Below are 13,424 nucleotides of genomic sequence, written 5' to 3' on the forward strand. Positions count from 1 at the left end.
GTAGGGGGATATGTTAGGGGTGGGAAATCAAGGTGGCATCGGGATCAGGGTAGGGGCTTTTATAAGGGGTGGGGGTGGAGAATCAGGGTGGGGGTTGTGTTGGGGTGGGGATTGAGGTAAAGGCCTGTATTAGGTGTGGTTGAATCAGGGTGGGGATCGGGTCGGGGGCTATGTTAGGGATAGCGTGGGGGGGAAGATCATAGAATTATAGAATCATAGAATGTCAGGGTTGGAAGGGATCTCAGGAGATCATCTAGTTCAACCCCCTGCTCAAAGCAGGACCAACACCAATTAAATCATCCCAGCCAGGGCTTTGTCAAGCCTGACCTTAAAAACCTCTAAGGAAGGAGATTCCACCACCTCTCTAGGTAACCCATTCCAGTGCTTCACCCCCCTCTAGTGAAAAAGTTTTTCCAAATACCCAACCTAAACCTCCCCCACTGCAACTTGAGACCACTACTCCTTGTTCTGTCATCTGACACCACTGAGAACAGCTGAGCTCCATCCTCTTTGGAATCCCCTTTCAGGTAGTTGAAAGCAGCTATCAAATCCCCCCTCATTCTTCTCTTCTGGAGACTAAACAATCCCAGTTCCCTCAGCTTCTCCTCATAAGTCATCTGCTCCAGCCCCCTAAGCATTTTTGTTGCCCTCCACTGGACTCTTTCCAATTTTTCCAGATCCTTCTTGTAGTGTGGGGCCCAAAACTGGACAGGGTAGGGGCCTGTATTAGGGGTGGTTGGAGAATCAAGGTGGGGGGATGTGTTAGGTGTGGGGATTGGGGTAGGGGCCTGTATTAGTGGTGGTTGGAGAATCAGGGTGGGGATCAGGTCAGGGGCTATGTTAGGGATGGAGTGAGGGGGGAAGATCAGGGTAGGGGCCTGTATTGGGGGTGGGGTGGAGAATCGGGGTGGACGGCTATGTTATGGATGGGGAGGATCAGGGTGAGGATTGGGGGGACTTGGTTTGTTTCAGCATGGCTCTGGAATACAAAGGCCAATGGGGAGCTCTCCCAAAACAGCTCCTGATACCACACGGGGACACTGCTGATCCCAAAGGGCATCAGGCTGGGGATGAGGTGGGAGGTGGTTCTCCGGGGGGCAATGGGACCCAACGGGGGAGGAGGTGCTCTGGGCTCTCACAAGGCACGTTCTCCCCACCCCAGACACCCTGCTGTATCCCTATGGACCAACCCAGGGCGACCAGCAGAACCCCAAAGTTGACGATGGGGCATCACCGGAGATCCCCATCTCCATGACCTTCACCTTCTATGGCAAGGAGCACCGTTCCCTCTATGTACGTACAGCAGGGCCGATCCCACCGCCAACCCCAAGGCACACGGCTCACAGGCAGCCAGCAATAGGGTGCCACACAGGGCTAGCTATCGATCCATGCTGTTTCCCACACAAAATTCTCTGACACATGCACACTTTAGGGCACCCACCTCTAACTAATTCCTCAGGCTCAAGGCATAACCCTCTTCATGTAGGTACCCACCCTTACCCTTCCTTGGGCTCAGGCCTATCCTTACACTCTAGGGCACCCACTCTTACCCTGTTCTTAGGGCTTAGGCCAGGGGTTCTCAAACTGGGGTTCGGGACCTCTCAGGGGGTCACAAGGTTATTACACGGGGGGTCGTGAGCTGGCCCGGGGCCGGGGGTGCTCGGCCGGGTGCCGGGAGCCAGGGCCGGCGGTGCTCAGCCGGGGGTGGGGCCGGCAGTGCTCGGCCGGGGGTGTTGGGCCAGGGCCGGAGCCGAGCCAGGCGGGAGACGCCGGGGCCAGAGCCTCTTGGCCTGGGCCACTCGGCCACGCCCTGCCCCAGCCCCAGCTTACCTGCTGCCTCCCTGTTCCCTCCCTGTTTCAGGCTTCCGGCGAACATTTGATTTGCGGGAAGCAGGAGAGGGGGAGGAGCAGGGGGGGGAGCGTTCAGGGGATGGGGCAGAATTGGGGCGGGGACTTTGGGGGAAGGGGCGGAGTTGGGGCGGGGCCGGGGCCCCGTGGAGTGTCCTCCTTTTTTAAAATGAAAATATGGCATCCCTACGCAGAAGGCCAAGAGGGGATTTGATCCCGGTCTATCAGTACCTCCCTGGGGAGGAGCTTGCTCAGTGCAGAGAGCTCCTGAACCCAGCAGACCCGGCAGAGTGAGAGCCGATGGCTGGGAGATGAAGCTGGACAAATCCAGGCTGGAAATGAGGGGTGACTTTGCGCTAGGGAGGGGAACCAACCCTTGCCCCGGTGGCGGGGTGGGATCTCCATCTTTCAGAGTCTTTCCATGGAGTTGGGGCATCTTCCTCTGAAAGCTGCACTCTAGCTCGACCCACAGATCTGGGCTGGAGGCTGGGGTCCCCAGTTTGGTTCTGAGACCGAGGTTAGGTAGGAGGGCAAAGCAAGTGGGCAGAATGGACCGACCTAGCCTTAGACTCTATGCATCTCTGTGTCTGTGCCCCACATCACCAGCTGAGGTGCCTCACATCCCATTGGGCATTGGGGGTGGGTGCAAGCCTCAGCAGGGGGCACCATGTTGTGGGGAATGGGACAGGGGGCTCATCAGAGGACACTGTGCTGTGGGGAGCAGGACGGGGAGCTCAGTAGGGGGTGCTGTGCTGCAAGGAGGGGGTTAGCCATGCTCTGCTGTGTTCCTACATCCACCACTCTGCTCTTCACCCCCACAGGTGAACAACAATGGCGTGGTGTCCTTCGGCGTGTCCGTCTCCCAGTACACCCCCGACCCCTTCCCCTTGGCTGATGGCCGACCCTTTGTGGCCCCCTACTGGGGCGATGTGAACAACAACCTGGGTGGGGAGATCTACTACCGGGAGACCCAGAACCCCGAGCTGCTGCGCCGCCTCACCAGAGACATCAACCAGTACTTCCCGGAGATCCCCTTCACTGCCACGTGGGCCTTCGTGGCCACCTGGGACCGTGTGGCCTACTTCGGCTCCACCTCTCAGAAGGTATGTGGCGCTTCATTCCCCAAGGCCCCCGCCGAGCCCCTAGGGGCAGGGGAGAGAGAGGAAGGGAGACTGGCTAGTGGGGCTGCTGGACCCAGACAGTACCCTATGGTTCCTGCTGCTGTGCAGGTCCAGGCTGCATTGCCCATGTTCGCCACTAGGGGGTGCTCCAGGGGACTGGCTAGCAGAATCGCTTCCTGCACCTGTGCAGCTCCTCTGGTCACCACTAGGGGTCACCCCATAGATGAATCTATCCCACCTACTGACCAGTGGGTTTCATTGGCAGCAATACGTAGCACAGCCTGGATGGAATACCCCGTGGGCCAGCCTTCCCCAGGCACCTGGCCTTGCCCTCCCACAGCCCCCCCACGCAGGAGTCCCCTCCCACCTCCCAGACTGATTCACCCAGGTCCCTTCCCTCTCCACTGCAGGTGAACACATTTCAGGCTGTGCTGGCAAATGACGGCAAAGTCACCTTCATCATGCTGAACTATGGCACGATCCAGTGGACCACGGGCACAGCGAGTAGCGGAGACCCCAACACCGGCCTAGGGGGCACTCCCGCCCAGGTAGGTCCCCTTATACAGCACACACAGGAATGCGGCATGAGGTGGCGGTGTGAACCAGGGCAGGGGCTCAGCAGAGGGCGCTGGGCTGCAGGGAGCGTGGCAGGGGCTCAGCAGGGGGCGCTTTGCTACAGGGAGCAGGATGGGGGCTCAGTAGGGGGTGCTGTGCTGCAGGGAGTAGAGGGCTCAGCAGGGGGCGCTGGGCTGCAGGGAGCAGGATGGGGGCTCAGTAGGGGGCGCTGTGCTCATGGGAGCAGGGCAGGGCTCAGCAGGGAGCGCTGTGCTGCAGGGAGTAGAGGGCTCAGTAGGGGGCACTGTGCTGCAGGGAGTGTGGCAGGGGCTCAGCAGAGGGCGCTGGGCTGCGCGGAGTGTGGCAGGGGCTCAGCAGGGGGCGCTGGGCTGCAGGGAGTGTGGCAGGGGCTCAGCAGGGGGCGCTGGGCTGCGGGGAGCGGGGCGGGGGCTCAGCAGGGGGCACTGGGCTGCGGGGAGCGTGGCAGGGGCTCAGCAGGGGGCGCTGGGCTGCGGGGAGCGGGGCGGGGGCTCAGCAGGGGGCACTGGGCTGCGGGGAGTGTGGCAGGGGCTCAGCAGGGTGTGCTGGGCTGCAGGGAGCGGGGCAGGGGCTCAGCAGGGTGTGCTGGGCTGCAGGGAGCGGGGCAGGGGCTCAGCAGAGGGCGCTGTGCTGCAGGGAGCAGGGCGGGGGCTCAGCAGGGTGTGCTGGGCTGCAGGGAGCGGGGCAGGGGCTCAGCAGAGGGCGCTGGGCTGCAGGGAGTGTGGCAGGGGCTCAGCAGGGTGTGCTGGGCTGCGGGGAGCGGGGCAGGGGCTCAGCAGAGGGCGCTGTGCTGCAGGGAGCGGGGCGGGGGCTCAGCAGGGTGTGCTGGGCTGCAGGGAGCGGGGCAGGGGCTCAGCAGGGTGTGCTGGGCTGCAGGGAGCAGGGCGGGGGCTCACTAGGGGGCACTCTCCTCTCATTGTCAGTGCCGTCGTAATACCCCGGCATGGCAGTAGGAAGCGCTGCAACGGGCTATTGCATTAACATTTACTCCCCATGTCTGCCCTCAGGCTGGCTTCAACAGCGGCGACGACAAAAACTTCTACAACATCCCAGGCTCCCGCACAGACGCCATCCTCCACATCGGGCAGACAAGCAATGTTGGGGTTCAGGGCCGCTGGGTCTTCCAGGTGAATGATTTCAAGGTGACAGGAGTCCCCACCGAGAGCAGCAACTGCTGGCTGTAAGTGGCACCAGCTCTAGAGTCACACGTCCAGTTTGCAAACCTCATATCTCTGTCCCCAGCCCTGCCCGAGCCCCCTTTCCAGGCCCATTGCCGCTGGGATGCTGCAGCCAGTCTCCCTCCTCACGCCAACCCTACTTTCTCCAGATGACTCCAGGCCTGGCTCAGAGGGGCCCTTCCTCGACCCTTCTGCACGCCGTCCGACCTGTCCCAGCTGCTGGAAAGATCCAGGCTGCTGCCCCGCCTGGCAGGGCGCCCCCTGCAGCCAGCCCTGAGTGTAGTGTAGCAATAAAGGATGATCTGTGAACTGTGGCTTGGGATGTCTGTCACCTGCGGGAGGGGGGACGCCCGGGAAAGGGAGTGTGTGTGTGTGTGGGTGTGTGGGTGTGGGTGCGCACTGCCTCCTAGTGGAAAGAATTAAACCTGTTCAGTGTCCAGATGTCTAAATGTGAAAGCAAGATCTTATTAGATAGATAGATAGATAGATAGATAGATAGATAGATAGATAGATAGATAGATAGATAGGGTGTATGGGAAGAGAGGGTGTGTGGGGACAGATGGATAAAGGGGTGTCTGTGGGGACAGACAGATGAGTGTCTTTGAGCACTGACAGACAGTGGCTTTTCATGTCTAAGTGTCACCTTGACGCCTCTGACTCACTCGCTGAGGCTGCGTGGCACTAAGCGAACCCGGATCCGGCACATTCCTGGGCTCTGTTTGATTTCACTGGCAGGCTGGTTACACAGCGAAGCTGCATCATTGCTGGCATGTAGCAAACAGACGCCATGAAGAGGTGAACAGGGAGCCCCTCCCCCCCCCTCGTAACCCGGCAAACGCCCTGGTGCCAGCCCAGGATCCATACTTCTGAGAAAGGAAAGTTGTCGGCTGGCTCAGTAGTTAGGGCACTAGGTGCACTGTTGAGAGAGCGGCTCTGCTCCAGACTCCCTTTAGCCGGGTCACTTAGTCCCTCTGTGCCTCCGTTTCCCTTCTGTGGGGATAAAAGCACTGGGGGCAGGGTGACCAGACAGCCAGTGTGAAAAATCAGGACAGGGAGTGGGGGGGTAATAGGAACCTATAGAAGAAAAAGACCCAAAAATTGGGACTGTCCCTATAAAATTGGGACATCTGGTCACCCTACCTGGGGGAGTCGTGAGGCCAGAGGGGGGACAGGATGGGTCCGGTGAGGTGTCATGTCATGTCCCAGCCTGCTCTGCCTGAGAGTCCCCAGTCTGGTTTAACTTCTTCCTCCTTCTGGTCAAAGATAAACCTAAATAGGCTCTATTAGGAGCCTTTGTTATTTTAAGAGCTTAAATGAGAGCTGAAATCACGTGTGGGGGGACAGCGCTTCTGCCCAGCCGGCTGAAAGCTGAAAATCACTGAGACTGACCTGCAGCAGTCACAGCGGAGAGGCAGGTGGCAGCAGAAGGTAACTGACAGTCGGCGGCAGGAGCAGCGAGCAGTCAGCTGGTGGGGCCGCCAGCGGAGAGAAACCACGTCTGGGGGGCAGCCAGCCAGAGCAAGTGCTCAGATGGTGGAGCAAACCAGGTGCCTTCTTCGCTGGGTGGGAGCTGAACTCACACAGATGCACCTCTGAACCCTGGCTCCTCACTGACCAAGGACAACCCCTGTGAGTGGGGTCTGGTGAGGGAGCCGAGAGGGGCACAGAAAAGGAACTGTTGGTTGTAGAACGCAAGGACATGAGGCGGAAGGCTCTGCCCCATGCACTCTGGGGTGGGCGTCCCGCGCGCAGTTTTATGATTATGAATCCTGCTTGTGGCGTTTTCCCTAATTAATGTCGGGTGACTTCCCTCCTGTCATTAAAAATTTCTTTTCTACACTCAGACTATGCTTGCGAGTGGGGAAGTAATGCCTCTCAGAGGCGCCCAGGGATGGTGTCTAATTTTCCCCAGGTTACAGGATGGGGGCTCGAGCCAGTTCTGTGTTGTATTGTTGAAAAGGAACCCCTAGATATTGAACCCGGCCCTGGTTGCTGCTGGCTCCACCTGGCAGAAGGGTTACAGTTGCCCTCCAGGGTGGGGCTGTATGGCCTACTGGCCGGTTGGGGTGTGTAGGCTGCCATCCGGGGGGTGGCGGCCAGGGTAGGGGGACCTGGGCTCTCCCTGCTCCACCAGGTCCCAGTCCAAGGCCCTTTCAGTGGCAAGTGTGTCCTCCACTGAGTCAGCAGGGATCTGTCTGCAACACGCTGATTATCATCGGGACAATGGCTACTTCCTATTGTGCTACTCATCGTGGTGGTCTGTCGTCTTCAGGGTCTCTGGGTTCCTCGGCCAGTGCAGCTCCCCGTAGCTCAGACCTCTGCTTGGGTCTCAGCAGCTCTGGCTTCCACGGTCCGGGACTCCAGCTGTTCTCGGGTGGGAGCCGGCAAGGAATATCCTTCCTCTCCGGTGGTCAGCCTAGACTGAGCTGGGCTACTCCCTCTTACGCTGCTGTTACACCTGGAGCATGTCCATTAGGGACCTGGCTTCCTCCGCCCACAGTGAGGAGTTAACCCTTCCCCGTCCAGTGCGGAGTGAGTTCATCCCGTCACACCGACGAAGCAGGGTCCTAGATCCCCAGATCAATGTCTACAGTTACACTAGCACGGGTATGCCCATGACAAAATGTACCAGCTCATTCAGTGGTGGGACTTTCCACTGCTCCCTAGGCCAGCCGAAGGGTTAAAGCGAGGTAGCCCAACATTTATAGACTGAGACAAACAATCTGGGATAAACAACCTACTTACCACCTTACATGGTATCAAGTATCAAGCTACCTATCCCTGTAGCAAACCTCGTTGCCTACTCTGTCCCCATATCTACTCTGGCAACAGCATCAGAGGACCCAACCACATCAGCCACACCATCAGGGGCTCATTCACCTGCACATCCTCTGTCATATATGCCATCATGTGCCAGCAATGCCCCTCTGCCATGTACATTGGCCAAACGGGACAGTCCCTCTGCAAAAGAATAAATGGACACAAATCGGACATCAGGAATGGTAACATACATAAGCCAGTAAGTGAGCACTTCAATCTCCCTGGTCATTCTATTACAGATTTAAAAGTCACTATCATTGAACAAAAAAACTTCAGAAACAGACTTCAAAGAGAAACAGCAGAACTAAAATTCATTTGCAAATTCAACACCATTAATCTGGGCTTGAATAGGGACTGGGAGTGGCTGGCTCACTACAGAAGCAGCTTTTCCTCTCCTGGAATTGACACCTCCTCATCTATTATTGGGAGTGGACAACATCCACGCTGATTGAATTGGCCCTGTCAACACTGGTTCTCCACTTGTGAAGTAACTCCCTGCTCTCCATGTGTTAGTATATAATGCCTGCATCTGTAACTTTCACTCTATGCATCCGAAGAAGTGAGGTTTTTACTCACGAAAGCTTATGCCCAAATAAATCTGTTAGTCTTTAAGGTGCCACCAGACTCCTTGTTGTTTTTACCACCTTACGTGTTTCATGACATGTTTGATACCTCTGTCACGGAGTCCCCGGGCTATGCTCTGGAACTGCTCCCCACCAAGCCAGTCAGGACTTTGGGGAGCCTCCTCTCCCTCGGAGCAGACTGTCTTCATGGCAAGAAGCTCACACGGCTTCACCTCCTGGGTCTCTCCTGGGAGCATTCAGCATATGCCCCTCCATGCGCTTCCCACAGCAAGTCCGCCCAGGCAGGGTCCTGGGGAAGCCAGAGGGTTCTGCACCCCCCACTTCGCAGTCAGACGTGACTCTCAGACAGCCAGTAAAACAGAGGTTTATTAGATGACAGGAACACGGTCTAAAACAGAGCTTGTAGGTACAGCAGTGAACGGGACCCCTCGGCCGGGTCCATTATGGGGTTCAGAGAGCCAGACACCCATGTCTGCCCTCACTCCTAGTCCCCAGGTAGCTCCAACTCTCAAACCCCCTCCAGCCCCTCCTTCTCTCGGCTTTGTCTCTTTCCTGGGCCAGGAGGTCACCTGATCTCTTTGTTCACCTTTAGCTATTTCCTTGCAGAGGGGGAAGGGGCCCTGGCCATTTGTTGCCAGGGAGACAGAGTGTCAGTGATTTATGCACATTGGCCTTTCCCCACCACCTAGAGACTTAAGAAATGCATAGGGGAAACTGAGGCACCCACACAGTATTCAGAGGAAACATTAAGAACAGTCCCCACTTCGTCACATCCTCCCCTTGTACTTTTTCCTGGTGTTTCAGACAAAACATCCCTACTCACCACCTGTCTTTATACTTTTACTCCTGAGGTTTCAGATAAGGTATCACTAGGGTTACCATACGTCCGGATTTTCCCGGACATGTCCGGCTTTTTGGGCCTCAAATCCCCGTCCGGGGGGAAATCCCAAAAAGCCAAACATGTCCAGGAAAATAGGGACATGCGGGGCCGGGGGTGCTGGGCCGGGGGCCAGGCTGGGGCCGGCGGTGCTGGGCCGGGGGTCGGGGTCGGGGCTGGCGGTATTGGGCCGGAGGCCGGGACCGGGACCGGGCCGGCGGTGCTGGGCCGGGGGCTGGGGCCGGGCCAGCGGCCAGTGGTGCTGGGCCGGGGGCCAGGGCCGGGCCGAGGGCCGGCGGTGCTGGGCTGGGGGCCGGTGGTGCTGGGCCGGGGCCGGGGCCAGGGCCAGGCCGGCAATGCCGGGACAGGCCGGCAATGCTGGGGCGGGCCGGGGGTGCTCGGCCGGGGGCTGACCCGGGGCCGGCATCCCAGGGCCCGAGCCAAGCCAGGCTGGAAGTGCCGGGGCTGGGGCCGGAGGGAGCTGCTCGGTTGGGGGGGCCAGACTGGGCCGTGCCTCCTCCCACCACCACCCCCCAGCTTACCTGCTGCCGGCGGTGCTGGGCCAGGGGTCGGGGTCGGGGCTGGCGGTATTGGGCCGGAGGCTGGAATGTGTTCACATGTTCAGTGTGGTTTAGCAATGCTAGCAATAGCGGTGCCGAGTTCGTGTACCGGACACTGACTTTTGACAGGGCCTGACTCTTGCTCATAGCATAACTTTTATTAGGGTGACCAGGGAGTCAGAACACCTGGTTCTAGCTCTGCATCTGGGAAGGAAGTGAGGGCTGGTAGTTAGAGCCACATGTCTACATAAGAAATAAACTAAACTAAACATTGTGACACTTGGCAACACTTCTAGCCACCTCAGGGGCCCTTCAGACCTGCCAGGACTTTCATCAGCATGGAAGCCAGGCAACTATTTGTTTAAGATCAAGTTTATGGTTATGTGTAAACAGCCATAAAACAATTTGCAGAAAAACACCCCTAGGCAGCTGTGCAAAACTCAGCAACAAGTCCTCTTGCACACTGCCCAGCTCCCTCCCCAGCTCCCGGCCACCCCACACCAGCCCCCCCAAACTCCAGCCCGCCTCACCAGCGAGAGACAGGACTCCTGACGGTACCACGGGGTGGGATCCGGAAGCAATGTACTGTATAGGGTTACCATATTTCAACAAGCAAAAAAGAGGACGGGAGGAGCCCCGCCCTAGCCCCGCCCCTGCCCCTCCCACTTCCCGCCCCCCCAGAACCCCCAACCCTCCCCCCGTTCCTTGTCCCCTGACTGCCCCCTCCTGGGACCCCTGCCCCTAACTGCCCCCCGGGACTCCACTCCCTATCTAAGCCTCCTTGCCTCTTGTCCCCTGACTGCCCCAACCCTTATCCACACCCCCACCCCCAGACTTACACCTGGGACTCCCACGCCCCATCCAACCACTCCCCACCCCCTGACAGCCCCCCCCAGAACTCCCAACCCATCTAAACCCCTCTGCTCCCTGTCCCCTGACTGCTCCGATCCCTCTCCACACTCCTGCCCCCTGACAGCCCCCCCAGAACTCCCAACCCATCTAAACCCCTCTGCTCCCTGTCCCCTGACTGCTCCGATCCCTCTCCCCACTCCTGCCCCCTGACAGCCCCCCCCCAGAACTCCCAGCCCCCTACCCCCCGCTCCTTGTCCCCTGACTGCCCCCTCCTGGGACCCCTGCTCCTAACTGCCCTCCAGAACCCCACCCCCTACCTAAGACTCCCTGTTCCTTGTCCCCTAACTGCCCCCTCCTAAGACCCCCCCCAACTGCCCCCCAGGACCCTACCCCCTACCTGTACCCTGACTGCCCAAAACTTTCTCCACTCCCCTCCAAAAGCCCCCCCCATTTCTTGACTGCCCCCTCCAGAACCTCCCTGTCCCTTCTCCTGCCCCCCCTTACCCTGCTGCTCAGAACAGGGTGTTGGGCTCTGTGCCAGCCGGACACATGGCTGAGCTCCCCTGCACAACACAAAACCCGGTCCCTGGCCCTGCACAGGGCTGCCGGAGCGGGCTGCAGGAGGAGGAGCTGCCGGCCGGCTCAGAATGCAGGGAGGGGGGGGTGGAAGGAGGAAGCTGCTCCGGAGTCCAGCCCGGGACTTTCCTGCAGCCCTCCCAGCCGCTCGCTCTGCTCTGCCGGGGGAGGGGGAAATCCCGGACATTGTGAGTGCTTTACAAATTCCCCCCGGACGCTATTTTTAGCACACAAAAGGAGGACATGTCCGGGTAAATCCGGACGAATGGTAACCCTAGTACTGTAGGGAACAAGAGACAGATTACACCCACTAGGGGGCACCAGTGCTGATCCAGCCCCAGGTCAGGGACTCCCTGGCTCAGAGGGGTGGGGAATGGGGCATGGGACCTTTCCTCTCTGGGGGTGCCAGAGACTTCAGAGTTTGCCCATGGTACATACCTGCATACCGATCCACTGCAGATAAATCTCAAAATTCAGACTCCAGTAGGTCAGGAAAGGCACCAGCACTTCCCAGAGACCTGTCTGCACCATCCCCATCACAATCTGGGCAACCTGCCATGGCACAATAGGGGACTGAGATGCCTTCCTTTGAGATGATCAGCTGAAACAGAGCCAGGATTCCTGGGTTCTATCCCCGGCTCTAAGAGGGGAGTGGGGTCCAGTGGGTCAGAGCAGGGGGCACTTGAAGCTAGGAATCCTGGGTTCTGACTCGGGGGTCTAGTGCTTAGGTCGGGGGGGCTGGGAGTCAGGACTCTTGGGTTCTATCCCTGTCTCAGTCACAGGATTTTCACCCCAAAGGCCAGTTGCTCCCATCTGTAAAGGGTGCCCCTCAGCCACTTGGCTCTAGTTCAAATGTGAGAGTGGAGGAGCTGGGAGCCAGGATGCCTGGGTTCTCTCCCCTGCTCTGGGAGTGGAATGAGGGCTGATGGGTTAGCACAGGGGTGCTGGGAGGTGGGATGCCTGGATTCTATCCACCACCACCACACACACACTTTGCACTGGGATTTGTCAGCACGCTCCACAGTGGGTCTGCGGGAAAGGGGAAGAAGGATGCACCATCTCCTCCCCCACACACAGTGTAGATAAATGTCTGCATTGAGCATCTTTGCATAACTTTCATATAACCTTGTATTGGGTCTAGCCATGTGTGACCTCTGTTTTCATGCAACTTTGTGTCAAGTCCTTTGATATGGGAACTTTGTATCAAATCCTTATATAGAAACTTTATTTTGAGCCTTGGTATAATGTTATAGCCCCTAAGGCAGTGGTTCCCAAACTGGGGTTTGTGAACCCCTGGGGGTTTGTGAAATGTTCCAGGGGGTTTGTTCGGGGGCTTATTTTTTTACCCTCTTACTTCCCTGGTCCTTCTCGCATGAACAGAGAGCAACAATACCCGAAGTTCAAAGGCGCAAACAATTTGATGTTTATTGGGGTAAACTTTTAACAAGCATAATTTTAGTTTTCTTTCTCAGTGTCCCCCTTTTCAGCTCTGACACCACAGAGCCTTGCCTGTTTTCCGGTTCCCATTCCCTGTTCCCATTTCCCCTCTCTTAGCAAAACATGATTTCAGTTTCCCCACCCCCATTCCCTGTTTCCATTCCTCCCCTTATTTCCTGATTGACTGCAGACTATATAGTAAAACTTGAGTTCTGCTTAGCTATGCCTTAACCAATTATTTTACTGAAATTTAACTAACCAATTCTGACACATTGTAACATGGTTATTTAACCAATTATATTTCACCATCTTAACTGGTTTACACCCAACAAAATTAATTATACAGCCGACAAACAATCACAGAACCAGACAGATTATACAAACAAACAATAGGGAAGTGGAGACTACAGTGATAGAACAATACAGAAATGAGGATTTCACATCCCAGCTATTGATAAGTGAGTTCTTGCCAGACAGGATGCGATCACACTAAGTTTCCTTTTACATCTTCTAGGCTCTTCCCTTTCTCTGGAGGTGACAGGAATACCAGGACAGGATTGTATTCCTAACAGCCCAATAGCACCTTGTTTCCATGTGACTAGTTTGGAATGTGAGGATGTGACCGTTCACTTCCCAGTTTATGGCTGCCTCTGCTGCTTAGCTGAAGGCCTTAGCCTAAGAACAGAGCCTCAGACTGTCCCTTACACAGGCAGACAGTGATTTTGATTCTCTCTTTTATACCTCTATAACTAGCTAAGTGATAAGAATACACATAAATTCTTAAAGTATAGGCCTTTGCAAACAGGCTTGAATACCCCTTTGGGGGGCGGGGGGGGGGGGAGAGGGGATCCTCCTGCCCAGGTATCCCTGGAAAAGCATAGGACATATGGCGACATTTCCTGATAGGGCCAGGCATCAAGGTGGAAGGTGTTGATATTTCATTTGTCCCACTGCCCCTTGTGTAGTACCGTGCCCTG

The 13,424-nt window shown here is 57.2% G+C and overlaps 2 protein-coding genes across 2 annotated transcripts in view; one reads left to right on the top strand and one right to left on the bottom strand.

Moving 5' to 3' along the window:
- The window catches only part of LOC101942107 (sushi, nidogen and EGF-like domain-containing protein 1), a 13,874-nt gene extending 5,696 nt beyond the window's left edge, over positions 1 to 8,178 (top strand). The window contains exons 4-7 of the mRNA XM_065574530.1: positions 1,163 to 1,293; positions 2,670 to 2,951; positions 3,380 to 3,517; positions 4,571 to 8,178. Coding sequence (XP_065430602.1) covers positions 1,163 to 1,293; positions 2,670 to 2,951; positions 3,380 to 3,517; positions 4,571 to 4,747 — 728 coding nt within the window. The 3' untranslated portion in view covers positions 4,748 to 8,178. The remainder of the gene's footprint in view (positions 1 to 1,162; positions 1,294 to 2,669; positions 2,952 to 3,379; positions 3,518 to 4,570) is intronic.
- Positions 1 to 13,424, bottom strand: part of LOC101938932 (FXYD domain-containing ion transport regulator 5-like) — a 226,057-nt gene that overhangs the window by 142,832 nt on the left and 69,801 nt on the right. The window lies entirely within an intron of this gene.

The sequence above is a fragment of the Chrysemys picta genome, chromosome 20 (genome assembly GCF_011386835.1).
Source record: "Chrysemys picta bellii isolate R12L10 chromosome 20, ASM1138683v2, whole genome shotgun sequence".
In the NCBI taxonomy this organism is placed as follows: domain Eukaryota; kingdom Metazoa; phylum Chordata; order Testudines; family Emydidae; genus Chrysemys; species Chrysemys picta.